We start from the raw sequence: 15990 nt of genomic DNA on the forward strand, positions 1-15990 counted from the left end.
TTCTTTCTAAAGGAAACCAAAGACACACTCTCTGTTACTTTGTAGAAGCCTGGAGCACAAAGCATTTTTGTGCCTGTTGACTTCAAAGGCTGTTTGCCAGCAGAGATCTTCACAGAATTATTTGAGTTGCAAAAAGCGAGGACCTCAAGCTGGGGTAGCAATTAGTCTCTCAGACAAACTGAAAGTTGGCAGCAGGGCCAGGGCTTGGATTTGGCATGTCATTTAATGAGATTTAAGCAAGCATCTTTCACATGTTCAATGAATCGAGGATTAGCGGCGTAGGGTTCTCTAATATCTTGAAATCCGAATGTCAAGGATTTAGTACAGTGTCTGTGGCACCATTTAGAAAGGCGGTGGTGGTGGTGGTGGTGGTGGTAGTAGGGGGGGGACCCATTTACATTCTATTCTTAATTTACAACTTGGGTGGAACTCCTTTGGGCTTTGTTGCGGTGGCTCTTTGGAAGCGACTGTTTTCTGGGCGACGGTGGAGAGAAATAAGTCCCTCAAGGGGTCTCCACTCCCGTCGTCAAGTGAGCTGTTGGCAAACCAGAGGGGCAACCAGGTTCCCATCTCTCATTTCAAATACGATGGGAGTGAAGCATTCATTCTTTGCCTTTCTCTCCTGTAGGGAAGATAGACGGACATCTAGCACCCACTGACTAGCAGCTTTGGAGCAAAATCATAAGAAGGTAAGAAGATTAGGCCAACAGCCCGTCTAGTTCAGCATGCTGTCTCACACCCGTTCCACTGGATAGCCGACAAAGGGGCATATGGGCTGAGGTTTTCCCCTGATTTTGCATCCTGGTTCTGGGATTCAGAGGACTGGTGCATCTGAATGTGGAGGTTCCCCTCAGCCACCATGGCTAGTAGCCATTGATAGATTGCAGGGTTTTTGCAGTGCTGGCACCTTGCCTCTGGAATGTCCTCTTTCTTGTGGCTTGCCTGGTACCTACCTTGCTGCCCTTTAGATGCCAGGACAAAACATTTCTTTTTGTCCAGGCTTGCCCCATCTTTGAACACTGTATTTATGGTCTGATTCTAGCCTGAGGATTGTTTTATGGGTACCGTTTCAGTCTGCTGAAAATTGTTTGGTGCTGTTTTGGGGCTTGTTTTTGAAAGCTGTTTTAATATTGGCTATTCTAAGGTTTCTGTTTTTAATTATTTTATTGGAATGCCTTTTTTTTCCTCTGTGAACTAAGGTCAGTATCTGCAAAAGTGGTGTATAAATTCTAAAAATAAATATATGTGTTAGGCCACATGGTGAGGGGAGAAATAGACCCTCCCCCACACGACCTCTCAAAGAGTCACTTCTAAAAAGTACAAGGGGATCATGGATTCTACTTAGAATCATAGAATTATAGAGTTGGAAGGGACCTTGGGTCATCTAGTCCAACCCCCTTCACTATGCAGGACACTTACATCCCAATCGCTCATCTACTGTAACGTGGGATGCTTTAGGATGCTTTGGGCTGATCCTGCGTTGAACAGGGGGTTGGACTAGATGGCCTGTATGGCCCCTTCCAACTCTATGATTCTGTGATTCTATGATTCATCTACTAACAACAGATTAACACTGTAAAGCGGGGTGGACACTGAGGCGGTAAAACCTGGTTTTGAAGCTTCTGGCAATCTTCTTCTGCAGGTAAAGAAAGAGTAGAGTTCAGTTCCCAACTTGTCTCAGGAAAGGGTTACCATGTAGTGCTCCAAAACAAAATCAGAGTCCAGTGGCACTTTTAAGACCAACAAAGATTTATTCAAGGTGTGAGCTTGCACTTGAAAGCTCATGCCTTGAATAAATCTTTGTTGGTCTTAAGCGTGCCACTGGACTCTGATTTTGTTTTGTTGTGCTCCTTCAGACCAACATGGTGACCCACTTGAATCTATCAGGTAGTGCTTGTAAACTGCAGGAAGGGCTATAGGCAGGGCTATGGGTGGGGTATGACACCAGCTGTGGCATCATGTTGCTTCCAGTAAAACACTGAAAGTGACACAGGCAGTTCTAGGAATCACCGGAAACTCTATGATTTTACCATAGTGTTTCTATTGATTCTTAAGCTAACCTATGAAATTTCCAGGTTTTTTTTAAGCCAGAAGTGATGTTGCTCCATAGTTGATGCTGAGGATTTTAAAATCCCTCCCTCCTGCTACAACGTAAGAGCAGTGGTGGGCAACAGGAGTGAGGGGCCAGTGGATTTGCCACTGCCCCCAGTATCTAAGGAGCCTTTCCTTCTTTTCCATTATTTCTAATAGCTAACTAATATCAATTTTATGGGAAAGCATAACTGTTCCAGAATCCCTGCACACACTAAATCTCTTGCAGAGAAGGATGTTAACACAGCACTAACACGGAACATCACGGCTTGACAAGCTCTTGATTTGAAAACAACATTTCTCCCCCTATTTTAGAAGAAAAAAGAACTATTAGAGAAGGGCAGAGTAGTTTAAACATATTCTAATTATATCATTAACCCTCACCTAGAAGGGTGTTTTAATAGGCTCCCCTGTCATTCTTTTCACTCCATTTAAGTAGGTTTGGGTCTCTTTTGATCCCAGGCTTGCTAATTACAGTGAATTTGTGGGGACTTTGACTTTACGGATCACAAAGACTATTAAGAATTAAGTCGACAACATCAAACTCATTTTTTACATTTCTTTAATGAAATTACTGGCACATGTGTGTTAGATTTCGAGAGTTTATTCCCCTTCAAAGCCTGGGAAAATGGTAAGCTGGAAGGTTAATAAATGTATGTGGACACTGCTGAAAGTCTTTGCATTAATATTGACGTGGGAAGGGAAAGGTCCTTGGACCAAAGTGTGGAGGTGTCTGATTGGAAGCATTCAAAGGGGGGGGGGGATTCCTTTTGCTGTTCTTCAACCTTACAGCTGTATTCTGAATCCGCCGCAGAATGTGATCCGGTTTTTGTTTTGGTGGGGAGGCACAAATCTTACTTTTCATACGGGCAGATCAACCTTTGCAGGGGCAAGCCGTCTTCTTCCTACTTCCCATGAATAAGTGGCACGCAAGATATGCAGTTTGGCAAACGTACCATTTTCCGGATAATTTAGATAGCGCTACCATTTTGTGCTTTCAAATGAAGAAGAAGAAGAAGAGTTGGTTCTTATATGCCGCTTTTCCCTACCCGAAGGAGGCTCAAAGCGGCTTACAGTCGCCTTCCCTTTCCTCTCCCCACAACAGACACCCTGTGGGGTGGGTGAGGCTGAGAGAGCGCTGATATCACTGCCCGGTCAGAACAGTTTTATCAGTGCCGTGGCGAGCCCAAGGTCACCCAGCTGGTTGCATGTGGAGGAGTGCAGAATCGAACCTGGCATGCCAGATTAGAAGTCCGCACTCCTAACCACTACACCAAACTGGCTCAAATGCAAGAAGAGGGCAGGTCCGCAAGCAGCAACCCCACCTGTCATGGACACAGGGTGGTGGGGCGTTCACTGAATGGTGTTCTTCACCATGGGCTCTTAAAGAGAACAGAGCCTCACTGGAGCTAGTACTGGGAACTGTCCGTTCCGATACCGTGAGAGCGTTACATCAGGATACGAACCAAATGCATTTGTTCATCTGAAATGTCAACCAGCGCCTAGGTAGACAAGGGGAATCAGCTACTAAAATGTTATTTGGTTGACAAATGCACATGTCACTCCATCAGTTGGTGCCAAAGGGAGACTTTACAAATTCTGCCTCGCAAAAAATCTTTTTTCCTAATTAGTTAACTTAAACACAGCCTCTTCTTGTCAGAAGAAACTGCAGGTCAAGAAGTTTGCGGTGGGTCACCAAGGAATGCACGCATGACTCCCCACTCCCCAGTAAGCACATTCATAATTATATAATCAAGTCTTCTTTAATGGGAGATCAAAGGCTTTTCAAAACTGACACTGTTCTCTGCTTTAATGCTGTTTTTGCAAAGCAGCAGCCAAGCTGGGGGGGGGGGGGCGGGGAGCAGAGGGTTTTCACCGTAGCATGAAATGTCTGAAGGGTTTACTTATGTCAGGGACGCTTGACGTGTAAGTGACAAGCAGCGCATATAATGGTCTAATTGCATTTCCCCCCCAGCTCAGAGAGTGTGTCAGAGTTAGGGTTTACATTCTGGATGTGTGTGTTGGAGGGGGTGGGGACAACTGTCAAGGCGACGCAGTCCTAATCTGTCCACACCAATCTGGGAAGATCCTAAGAGATATTGCTCTAGAAAAGTCCCTTGTGGAATAAGTCTTCAGTGCCGGCTAGCAGTCTGCAAGGTATCATAGCCCCTCTTCCTCTTCCTCTCTTCTTCCACATGTTCCCCTCCCTGACAATTCTTTCTATTTCCAGGGGTATATCAAGATTGCAAAGTTTTGTGTGGAGATGCACACAGAGATAATAAAGAATATAAAGGAATGGACAGAATAGAGCAATGGGGTCCAACTACATCTATGGACCTGATTTGCAGGTACCCATGCATCTGCGCTTGTCCGTTCCGCCAACGTGGCCTGGCCACTATGCAAGTCCGGGTTGTGAAGTTTGTATAGCAGGATATAAAGATTTAAGGGTGAAAAACATGCATCTTGAAGATTGCAAACCAGTCCAGGGGAGTGGTGAGTATTTCAGACCAGGGTCCAGGTGATCCAAGTTTGAATCCCCACATCATTGTGGATGTCTCCTAGATGACCTTGTGTGGGTCACTTGCTCTCAGTTACATGCTCAGCTGGCTGCGTTGCCTGGGCAAGTGCTGGCCTGCCATACAGAGGCTGGCTAGTTGGTGGGCAGGGGCTGGGAGGGGGATAGCAATAGCCTTGCCTTTAGTGCTATCGAGCTTCCCACCCCTTTTCTTCCATCCTCCTCCTTTCCTTCCACCCTCCTTTACCCCCTTTCCTTCCTTCCTTCCTTCCTTCCTTCCTTCCTTCCTTCCTTCCTTCCTTCCTTCCTTCCTTCCTTCCTTCCTTCCTTCCTCCCTCCCTCCCTCCCTCCCTCCCTCCCTCCTTCCTTCCTTCCTTCCTTCCTTCCTTCCTTCCTTCCTGTTGTGAGGAGAGGAAGGGCAGGCGACTGTAAATCACTTTGAGATTTCTTCAGGTAGTGGAAAGCGGGCTGTAAAAAAAAATAGCTCTTCTTCATAAATCAATAGTTTCACCAAGAGCACCCCTAATCTGTGTTCCAATAAACTGACCCTCAATTTACATTTTTTGGTAAAAAACATTCAAATTGGAAAACTTGCATCTAGCCGATGTTCTGATTAATATGCAAACTCACTGAACATAATCAAGAAATGGGGGGGAAAACCCCACAAACAGGCCTACCATTACTCAGCTACATCATTCTCATGGTGGCAACATTAAAAAAAAAAACATGGTTCTGTTCAGAAGAGAAGCCATAAAAGTGGAAATAGTGGTTGCTTACTTGATAGGATTCCTGGCAGCATCCGGGTCCCGGGCAGTGAGGGTTCCTATGACAGTGTTTATCGGGACATCTTCTTTCACCTCTAGTACATATGCTGGTCTGCTGAACACTGGAGGCTCGTCGACATCCTCCACCTGAACCCTGACCGTCGTGACGTCTTTGAACGGCCCCAGGTAGATGAACCTGGGATCCACGTGAGGGTTGGCCGCCTCCACTTTCAGGGTGAACTGTCTCTTCTTCTCAAAATCCAGCGGCTGAGGAGAGAAATTCAGCATGTTGCAGGAAACTTAAAGCTTTTTCCTGGGGAAACTTGACATTTAAAGAGTCACCAGGCTGCCATGCAGGATGACATTTGAATGATTCAAAATGCACGTGTGAGGGATCCAAATGGCGCCTCCCTGAACTCTCACTGGACTCTGCCCTCATTTGGTCGGTGCCTAACTGAGGCCAGGCTTCTGTAACAGAACTAACTGGGCGGCATGCAACACCTGCCATGAATGGACATTTCTTAAGAACAAGAAGATTGGGTTCTTATATGCTGCTTTTTTTCTACCCAAAGGAGGCTCAAAGCAGCTTACATTCGCCTTCCCTTTCCTGTCCCCACAACAGACACCCTGTGGGGTGGGTGAGGCTGAGAGAGCCCTGATATCACTGCTCGGTCAGAACAGTTTTATCAGTGCCGTGGCGAGCCCAAGGTCACCCAGCTGGCTGCATGTGGGGGAGCACAGAATCGAACCCAGCATGCCAGATTAGAAGTCTGCACTCCTAACCACTACACCAAACTGGCTGTTGTGTCAGTGCCTGCAGGCTTCCAAGTGGTAAAACTGGAGGTTAACTGGCCCTGGCTGGCAGTCTCCATTCAATTTGGCAGATAACAAGTCCTGCATGCTTAGGGCAGGACCGTTGTTGAACTATATGTTGGGTGGTGCTGCAAGCTGGAAGCTGACAACCAGCAGGAATCTCACCTGTGGGAGAATCACTGGCAAGGTAATACAGTCACTTCCAGCCACACTATAGCACAGGAAATGGGCACCTTTCCTGTTGCTTACCAAATGCTTTTAGAAAATGGCCTGGGCTAGGTGGGGCTTTCACCCCACCTAGGCCTTCTGATTGACTGTGCAGATTAAAAGGCATACTGTTGAACAGAGCTTCTGACTGAAGCTTTGAAAAGAGACTAGTAGAGTTCTCTATCACCTTGCTCCCTGACATTTTGTGGCCAGCTCTACCTCCCATGGCAGCCATTTTGTAACCCTGCCCACTGCCCTGTCTCAGAATTCCAGGCTCAAAAAGATTGGGGACTCTACTCTAGCATTTGGTGCAAGCTAGAAGTGCCAGAAGACATTGCCAATGATGCCAATGCCCTCCCTTTACCCTCCATGTTTTCTCCTGCCACCCAGCTGAGCAGTGGCAGTGAAAGTGGGTGAAGAGCAGTCTACCTGCTTCCTTCTTTGTAGAGGCCCAGCTGAATGCACTTTGAAATCCACCAGATGTGAATGAATGGATTTTATTTGCAGTCATCTAGACCAAACTAGATAATAGCAATCACAAGGCAACCCCACACAAAAATGTTGGACGATGCAAAATTTGTTGTGTGCATGATTTAACAGCATACGAAAAGTACTGTACATTGGTGGAATTAGCATACTTAGATTAGCAACTTCCTGGTATTTTCAAGTATTCTCTCCCTGTGACCCGACTGGCATAATTGGAGACTTCCTGTTCCTTTGAATACCCTTCCTGCCCACTTTCCCCCAAATAACATTAGTCAATTAGACGGCTCTCTCCTCGCTTACAAAGTTTTGTTTCTTTTCTCAATACAACCATCTTTAACCGCTCCTGCGGTATTAAATAAAAGGGTAAGGCCACCTGGGGAGGAGTTAGGGCGGGCCCTGTCCAGGATAAAAACTCAGAGGGCCCAATCAGGAGCCGCAAAGCCGCTCCTGATTGGGCACTCCGAGTGTCCATCCAGGGCCAAGCAGCCAATGGGGAGGTGCGCAAAGTGCCTTCCTATTGGCCCCTTCACCAGGACAGACCAAAATTCCATTCAACCAGCCCAGTCTGGCTGCCAGTCTGCTCCTGACCAGCAAAGGGAGAAGAGGTCAGTAGGGCTGCTAAGGGGGATGAAAACAGAGGCTTGGACAGGCTGTGCCAGCCCTTTTCGCCCCAGGGCTGTCCTAACTGCCATGTCCAACTGCAAATGGCCTCAGAACCCTGACAGAGCTGGCAGGAGGCTGGTGAGTGCTCCCTCTCCCCCCCCCTTCAGGCCTGCTGCGAAGGAGCCTCTGACAGCCCCTGACTGAGGGGAGGGAGTCATTTTCCTTCAGAGAGCAACGCAGGGGAGCCTGAGGGCCTTCCTTTTGAGGGGGAGGGGGAGACTTTCTCCTTCTGCCAAACAGTTGCCTGACAGGGAGGCCACAGAAAAGCCCATTATCACTTAAAATACTGCTCTGCCCGGAGGTTAGACACAGCCAAGCCATGTGTCTTTCTTCTTTGCAACTCTCTGCAGATTTGACGCCACTGCACAGCGTCATTCTGCAGAGGAAACTGGCTCTTTTGTCTCCTGTTTCATCTGCACAACAACCCTGTGCAGTAGGTCTCAAGTCTTTCAATTCAACAACAACCTGTGTGGGAAGCCTTAAATGTTTCTTCTGTACCACAACCCTCTCCAAAGTAGTCCTTTCTGCCTGGGGGGCTGATCTTTATACTCTGCAGGTGAGCTGTAATTCCAGGAGCTCTCCAGGCCACACCTGTAGGTTGGCTACCCCTGGGTTGGAAATATTCCTGGAGGTTTGGAGGTGGGACTTCAAAATCGTACAATGCCTCAGAGTTCACCCTTCAAATGAGCCATTTTTGCCTGCAGTCGGGAGGGAGTGGTGCAGGAGTGTCCCTCCTGGCCTATGGGTTATGGCCAGCCCTTACCAGCTGGTGGGAAGACTGTATGCCAGCAGCAGAGTGTAAAACCCCAGGATCAGCTTTGAGAACCTCTACTTAAAAGGATCTTGGGTTACAGTGCTAGGAGCACTCCCTTCCTCATCTGGCAAATACCCTCCCAACTGCTTCTGCATTAACAGTATCAGGTCAATACTTCTCTTCGAATAGCGGAGGCCAGATCCCACCTTGCTTGAGAGGGTTGCCAGGCAGTGCTAGAAACTGAAGAAGAAGAGCTGGTTTGTTGTTGCTTTTTTGGGCTCTTTTTACTACCGACAGTGTCTCCTTTCCCACAGCAGGAGTCCGGCCTGGCACAGTGCTTATCCAATCACAGGGCACTGGCGTCATCTGGAAGCGAAAATTAGCCCCATGACCAGACGAGGGCGGTGCCGGGCCGGATTCCTGGTGCAGAAAAGGTCTGAGAGAACTCTGACCATCCCAAGGTCACCCAGCTGGTTGCATGTGGAGGAGGAGTGGAGATCAAACTTGGCTCTCCAGATTAAAGACCCCCGCTCTTAACTGCTGCACCAAGTTGGCAGGAGGCCTGTGGGTGGGACATGACACTGGTTATAGAATTGCTGTAGCAATCACCAGAAACGGAATGGTTTTACCATAGTGTTTCTGTTCATTCCTAGAGCTACCTGAGGTTCCTTCGAGTTTTACAGTTCCCTAATTTTAGCTAGCACGACTGTTAAGCCTTGTAGTAGAAGACAGCTGATGTGAGAAATGCCACACTGTTGAGGAAGCCCTCAATGTCCAAAACTGGAATTAAAGCCCATTCGGAAGTCACGTGATATGATGAAATAACAGGTTTCCCCTTATAACGACACCCTCTCCGACACCTTTTAAAAACTGTTCATGTCTTCAGCTTTGCTGAACACAACAGCAAGAGCTGGATCTCTCTTGAATAACGTCTGTCTACCCTTTGGAAGATTCAGCGTCACGCTTCCGTTTATCAGATATCCGCACTTCTCAACCGCTTCCTGCCAGACCACGTTGCCTCCTTGCGTTGTTCCTGTTCTGAGGAAATTTCTTTGCAAATGAGAAAATGCCTCGTTCCCCTTCCTAAAGACGCCTAACAAAATGGGGCCACTTTTGCGTGCAAGATATTGGCTGCTGCTTTGAAAGGCTGAAGCAGGGGTAGTCAAACTGCGGCCCTCCAGATGTCCATGGACTACAATTCCCACAAGCCCCTGCCAGCGAACGCTGGCAGGGGCTTGTGGGAATTGTAGTCCATGGACATCTGGAGGGCCGCAGTTTGACTACCCCTGGGCTAAAGAGTGTGATGTGGAGAGCTCTGCCGTGGAAAGGAAGGGAATCTGCTAATGGACACCATATGTCTGAAGTACAAAACAAGCAAGTAGAACAGTCAGTAAAGAGGACACGCTGTTGAGGGGAGACAACGCAAGACAGGATCATCATTCTGTCAACTCAGTTGCTTGCTAATGAAACAGCGAGGGTCAAGTGCGGCCTTTCAAGCTGCCCAAGGTTGCGTGTTCAATAGGTATCGAATTTCCTTTAATGAGCTTTGGTGTCTAGCAGGTATTGAGTTAGGACAGCCCACCTGCTTGAATGGAGGGGGAATAAAGAAGCTGCTGATAATTGGCATGTCCTTGATAAGAGAGAAACGTTTATGAATGTTGTGGTTGGCTGGATGAAGTGGGGGGAGCTCTAGCAGGGATTCCTAACCAAGGTTCAAAGGACCCCCAAGGGTCCTTGGGAGCTTGAGTGGCTGTCTGTAGCCTTTGCCTTCCTGATTTTGCCCTCTGCGGCCTTTGACCTCCCTTGGCCACAAGTTAGGACACTAGCACCGGGATGCTTTCTCACTCTCCCATGGTCTGGAGCAGTGGTTCTCAACCTTCCTAATGCCGCGACCCTTGAATACAGTGCCTCATGTGGTGGTGACCCCCAACCATAAAATTATGCAAGGGTTCTTTCACAGAAATTAAACCGAAACTGAGCCATGGCGTGAAGATCCATTGTTCATGATTGTATATAAATTGTTGGTTTTTTTCCTGGAGTTTCACAGTTCAGTTCTGCCTATTGTCCCATCATGCCGATCTCGCTCTTTTCCACTGCTCCAGACAGAGGAAAGCTCTATCTCGATCTACCCTGCAAGGTTGTTGTGTTGATTAACCCCCCCCCCCCGGCCAAGCTGATTGCACTGCCGCAACCCCTGTGTAAGGGGTTGTTCGACCCCCAAAGGGGTCCCGACCCCCAGCTTGAGAACCACTGGTCTGGAGGATTTTCTTTTCTTGTGGAAAGTAAACAGATACCATTAAAAATGCCCCAATCCTCCAGAGCTGTTTCCTTCTCAGGAAACCAAGGCTGCTGTGACTGCCCTGGCACTCCCTATTGCTCGGGGAAGTGGAGATCTGCAAGGAAGGAATCGTATTGTCTCGCAATTAGAGTTGACTACATCACACAGTCTCGAGGGTATGTCAAAAACACTTATAAGAATTTAGGTGGGAAGGCATTCCTCCCCCCTCCCCCCCATCATTTTTATTCCATGGGCTATCAGAAAGCTGGCTGAAGCATTCTTTTCAGAAGCAGACACAAAGATGAATAGAAGAGGACTGATATCACGATCGATTACGACGAGGCGTTTCTGTATGAACTAGTAACGATGGGCCTTCTTCCAATGGCCACAGGCAAAATGTGTTTCTGAGAATGTACTCAATGTCTCTTTGGCGTTGAGTAAAATTGGAGGGATGCAGGCTGACGCCCGTAACCTTATCAAGCTCGCTGAATTAGTTGCTCAGAAATGAGATTAAGGAAACTCTCTCTGACAACAGAGGTGCCTCCTAATTAGATGATTCCTTTGGCGATCTAATAAGGCAGCGTTCATTTAAAAAAAAAAAGGAGAAAGGGAGAGGAAATTCTCACTAATAAAATTATTAATTGCATTACCCTGAAAAAAAAAATGTGGGGACAGCATATAAAACTTCATCAGTGTTATGCACAAAAGCATTGATATGTAAAATGACACGGTGGCAGTGGTCATTTCTATGGGCTGATGGAGGAGCTGTCTGGTAAGTGTTTATAAACTGCATCCCTCCAGAAGCAATGCATGCACATGAAGCCAAACAGATGCAACATGAAGTATTGTCAGATCAGTGGAGAGGAAAATAGCTATCACCTCTCTATAGAAACCACTGGCTTAGATCCAGAAAAGTATGTGCCAAAACATAAGTGGACTAAGTCCACTAAATGCAACTCTACTGATACAAGATCTTGTGTGACATCTAGCATTCCCCCCCATATATTATAATAAACTAGCCTGGTTTAAAGGGACTGCAGAAGATGGCTGGGGACAAGGTTGCACTTACCTGTAACTGTTGTCCATTGAGTGGTCTTCTGTGCAGGCACACATTATAACCATGCTTTTGCAGACCAGCCTCAGAAAAGATTTCCAAAGTTTTCTAGTAGACTAGGAGCACTCCTCCTCCCTTGATAAGATTCCTATGGCATCTTTGGCACTTTCCCTATGGCACTTTCCTGCCAAAATGATCACTTGACCGTGGGAGGGATGTGACTCCCACAGTTTCTCCACGTTGCTGCTGGAGACCCCAAGAGACAAAGGTTCCAGAGAGTTCACAGTGGAGCAGGATGGAGGGATGTGTCCCTGCACAGAAGATCATTCGATGAACGGCAGTTACATATAAATGCAACCCTGATTTCATCTTTGTGGATTCTGGTGCAGTCCCACATTGGGAGATTAGAAAGCTCATTGAGTGAAGGAGGAGAGTGTGAATCTCTCAAAAGAAGAGACCACATCACTCACAACTGTCTTACAATGGAGCAGTGAGCTCTCTACAAGTGTCCCAACTGAAATACAGGCAGGAACAAGGCAAAACATTCTTCTGAAGAGAGCCATAATACATACATTGAACAGCCAAACACTCAAGGCAGAGTGTGATAGCCTGTACTGACCCATCAGGATGGGTGTTTGAGGACACTGACCATGCGAGATGTGAGGACTGAGTGACAATCCCTGGTAGAAGATCGTGGCTAGGGCATTACCCTGTGAAACTTCATGAATGGAGAGGGCACAGGTTAGAACCCCCAATGTCCTCTTTCCACAGTTGGAAGTGCTGCATGCTAAAAAAAAAATATCACTCTAGATTAAGCACCAGGGAAGTGAAAAAACAAAACAAGCAGTAATAGCTCTGTTATGTAGCATCTTTGGGAGTCCAATAAGGAAGAGGAAAACTTAGCAAGTTTGTGATCCAGCAAGAGGCCAAATCATCACCAACTGCACAAGAAGCAGGGTCCAAGCCCTGTTACATCTTCAGCAAAGACTCTTTTCCAGATCGAGATGCATGATCAGGTAGTGTGGGAATTGTGCTCACCACTCAGAAAAGTGGAAGGCTAATGTTACAATGCAGGAAGAAGCTGATCAAAGTATCGAGGTCTCAGCAGGTGTGAGAATAAGCAGACTTGCACCCTAATAATAAAGCCAGTGAAAACTGGTGTGATGTGGCCAAAGAAAGGAATGGACAGAAAGTGCCATAAATGGACCTTATGCAGTTTGCAGAGTAATCTGAACAGCCACAGAGTCAGATATAAAGAAACATTTTAAAAGATTGTCTTGGTGAGGGATTAGAATGGCATTCCTCAATGACAGGGTTCTCTATCAGAAGAAAGGGCAGGGCCTGGAATGTCTCACTGCGGAGAAAAGCAAAATAGTCTAAATCTCCAGTCAGAGAATCAGGGAGCTGGTCTCCGTTAGTCAGTGAAAACATACTTTCAATATATTCCATGACTGGTAATAAAATAAAAGACCGAAGCAAAGCATGTCTCCTGCTCAAGGTAAAAGTAGTGGTATGACAAATAGATTTTGCAGAATACCAGGAGCCACTGGGAAATACCTGCCCACAGTAGGGTCTCCACACTAAAGGGAAGGAGACGTCTGAGATAACACTAAGGGCCATTTCGCACGGCTTCAAAATAGCACAATGGTTGCTAATTGAAAACGCTACTAATTTGCCTTAACGCACGACGTCGCAGACAATCTGCAACACTCCTGAAACCAATCAGCAAAAAGCGCTTCGTTGTAGCGCTTTCAGGGGAATCCAGAAAAGTGGATTCACCCTCCGGATAGCGATACACTCCTGCAACCAATCTGCAACACTAGCGCTAAAGACCTGTGCATTACCATTGTTGCGGGTTCTTCAAAGTCCCTCCTCCTGAGCCTGTCCTCCAAACTTCCGGCGAAGCGATCGCCATTTTTTTTTCTCCGAGCGAGCGGGGATAAACGCACCAGCGAGCCTCTTTCTGTTTAGAGGCTTCCCTGGCTTCAGTCCTTCACCTTTAGTCACTAAGCACAAACCACATAAAAGCCCGTTTGCTGAAATAAAGTCCCTTTATTTTTTACACATTAATTCAGCCGAAAATCGGGTCCGTGAGAGGGGGGGGGAATTTTTTTTTTATCACTCGAGGCAGCGTGCCAACGATCATACAATCAAACGACAGCTCACATTAGGCAGCTGGATGGGTCTCTCCGTTGCAACGAATCTACCTAGATTCGTTGCTATGGGTCTGTTTTTTTTTTTTAAAACCTTTCTTAAAGGGAAAGGAGCTGTTTGGGAGCATGCTAACGGCTGCCCATTGGCTGCTTGACGGCCAGGGGCGGGACGAGCTTGGCAATAGCGCTTCCTTTCTAGCGATTTCTGCCGAGACCGGAAGCCTGTGGGAAACGCTAAAAAACGCAATTGATTCCACTACAAAGGCAGGTATGCATAACGACGAATTCCACTATTTTAAATGGCGATTTTTCATTCCGCAAACAATTTGCAACAAAGATCCCCGTGCGAAAAGGCCCTAACTTCTAGAGGCTCAGAGTTGAAAGAGCTGCTCTGAGAAAAATGCAATAGTGAGACCACAAGAACGTGGGCATCTTCTTGGTTACCAACAGAACGCCAATGGGATGAAATTAATTCAAAAGAAATCCCGTCTTAACATCAGGAAGAAGTTCTTGACAGTTAGAGCTGTTTCTCAGTGGAACAGGCTTCCTCAGGAGGTGGTGGGTTCTCCATCTTTGGAGATTTTTAAGCAGAGGCTGGATAGCCATCTGAGGGAGAGGCTGATTCTGTGAAGGTTCAAGGGGGTGGCAGGTGACAGGGGATGAGCGATAGGGTTGGGAGTGTTCTGCATAGTGCAGGGGGTTGGACTAGATGACCCAGGATGTCCCTTCCAACTCTATGATTGATTCTATGATTCTATAAAGTTCTGTCTTTCCATACCTGGTTTTCATATCTACAGTTACCATTCACAATCTGTGACATTCATGAAGCTATATTCAACAACAAAAATATACCTTTCTTGGCATGTAAAATATGTACAGAATATATAATGAGACAATTGAGATAGAATCAATCAGGTCTTAGGTTACCAGAGCCTAATAGTTAATTGCAAGAATTTCACCACCTTATGAGCTATATCAGGATCCTGATTGGAGAGAAAAAAGTGGTATCTTGTGGTTATTGGAGAAACCATTCCATGTGATTGGAAGAACATTGAGGACATTGGCCTGGATAGCTACATTCCAGGGCAGTGGGTCCTTTGAGCTGAAGGAATGGGAGTGGGATGATGGGTTGTAATGGTCATCAAGAAGCTTCTATGGCTTCTTAAACTGGAGGGGAACCTTTAGCAGGAGAAGGGAAATACAATTGGCCAGAACAGTGCAGAGAAATGAGATAAGAACATATGAGAACATTAAAAAAAGCCATGTTGAACCAGGCCAATGGCCCACCCAATCCAACACTCAGTGTCACACAGTGGCCAAAGCTCAGGTGCCACATGGAAGTCCACCAGAACCCCAGAAGCCCTCCCACTGCTGCCCCCCCGGACTGCAGAGTCTCATTACCCATCATAGTGTACTAATAGCCACAGATGAACCTTTGTTCCCTCTGCTTATCCAGAGGTGACAGTGACAGCTGGCATCTTTGGGCTTTTCTGTCTATCTCAGGGGTAGTCAACATGTGGTCCTCCAGATGTCCATGAACTACAATTCCCATGAGCCCCTGCCAACTAACGGTGACAGGGGCTCATGGGAATTGTAGTCCATGAACATCTGAAGGACCACAGGTTGACTACCCCTGGTCTATCTGACTTCATTTGGACAGCCTCTGCCCATTTTTTCACAGCAGCTGATATGGACCTTTCATGGTGAGTGAAATGCTAAGTTCATTAGTTGGCCGAAACAGGGCAGAATAGGTGTCTAAGTAATTAATAAATAAATAATGGTTGCTTCACACTTGTTGCAGTGATGTTAGAAATAGGGTTGTCAGACACTCACATGCCCAGGGGATGTAGGAGGTCTCCCACTGCAAGGACCCACCACCAATCAGCTGGTTGGTGAAGGGAATTTACCTCCCCCCTCAAAGGAGATCCAGTTGGTGTGAAATGACATGTCTATGTCTCTGCCCACATGACCGAGAAGTGACATCATCACCTTGGGGGGGGGGGGATGCGCTGGTATTTGGACAAAACCAAATTTACCATAGTGTTTTTGTCCAGATTCCAGAGTGCAGCCCCTACATGATGATATCACTTCCAGGTCATGTGAGCAGTGCTGTGGATATATCACTGCACATCATCTGGGCCTCCCTCCACGTCTCATCAGTTGTCAGGAAGGACCCAGCAACCCTAATTGGAAACTGAATTAACAGAGTTTT

The 15990-nt window shown here is 46.9% G+C and overlaps 1 protein-coding gene across 2 annotated transcripts in view; it reads right to left on the bottom strand.

The window, feature by feature from the left end:
- Positions 1-15990, bottom strand: part of CDH6 (cadherin 6) — a 202843-nt gene that overhangs the window by 23135 nt on the left and 163718 nt on the right. For both annotated transcript variants that reach the window (XM_077353451.1, XM_077353450.1), the window contains exon 7: positions 5384-5637. In XM_077353451.1, the coding sequence (XP_077209566.1) occupies positions 5384-5637 (254 nt within the window). The remainder of the gene's footprint in view (positions 1-5383; positions 5638-15990) is intronic.

The sequence above is a fragment of the Paroedura picta genome, chromosome 9 (genome assembly GCF_049243985.1).
Source record: "Paroedura picta isolate Pp20150507F chromosome 9, Ppicta_v3.0, whole genome shotgun sequence".
NCBI classification, from domain to species: domain Eukaryota; kingdom Metazoa; phylum Chordata; class Lepidosauria; order Squamata; family Gekkonidae; genus Paroedura; species Paroedura picta.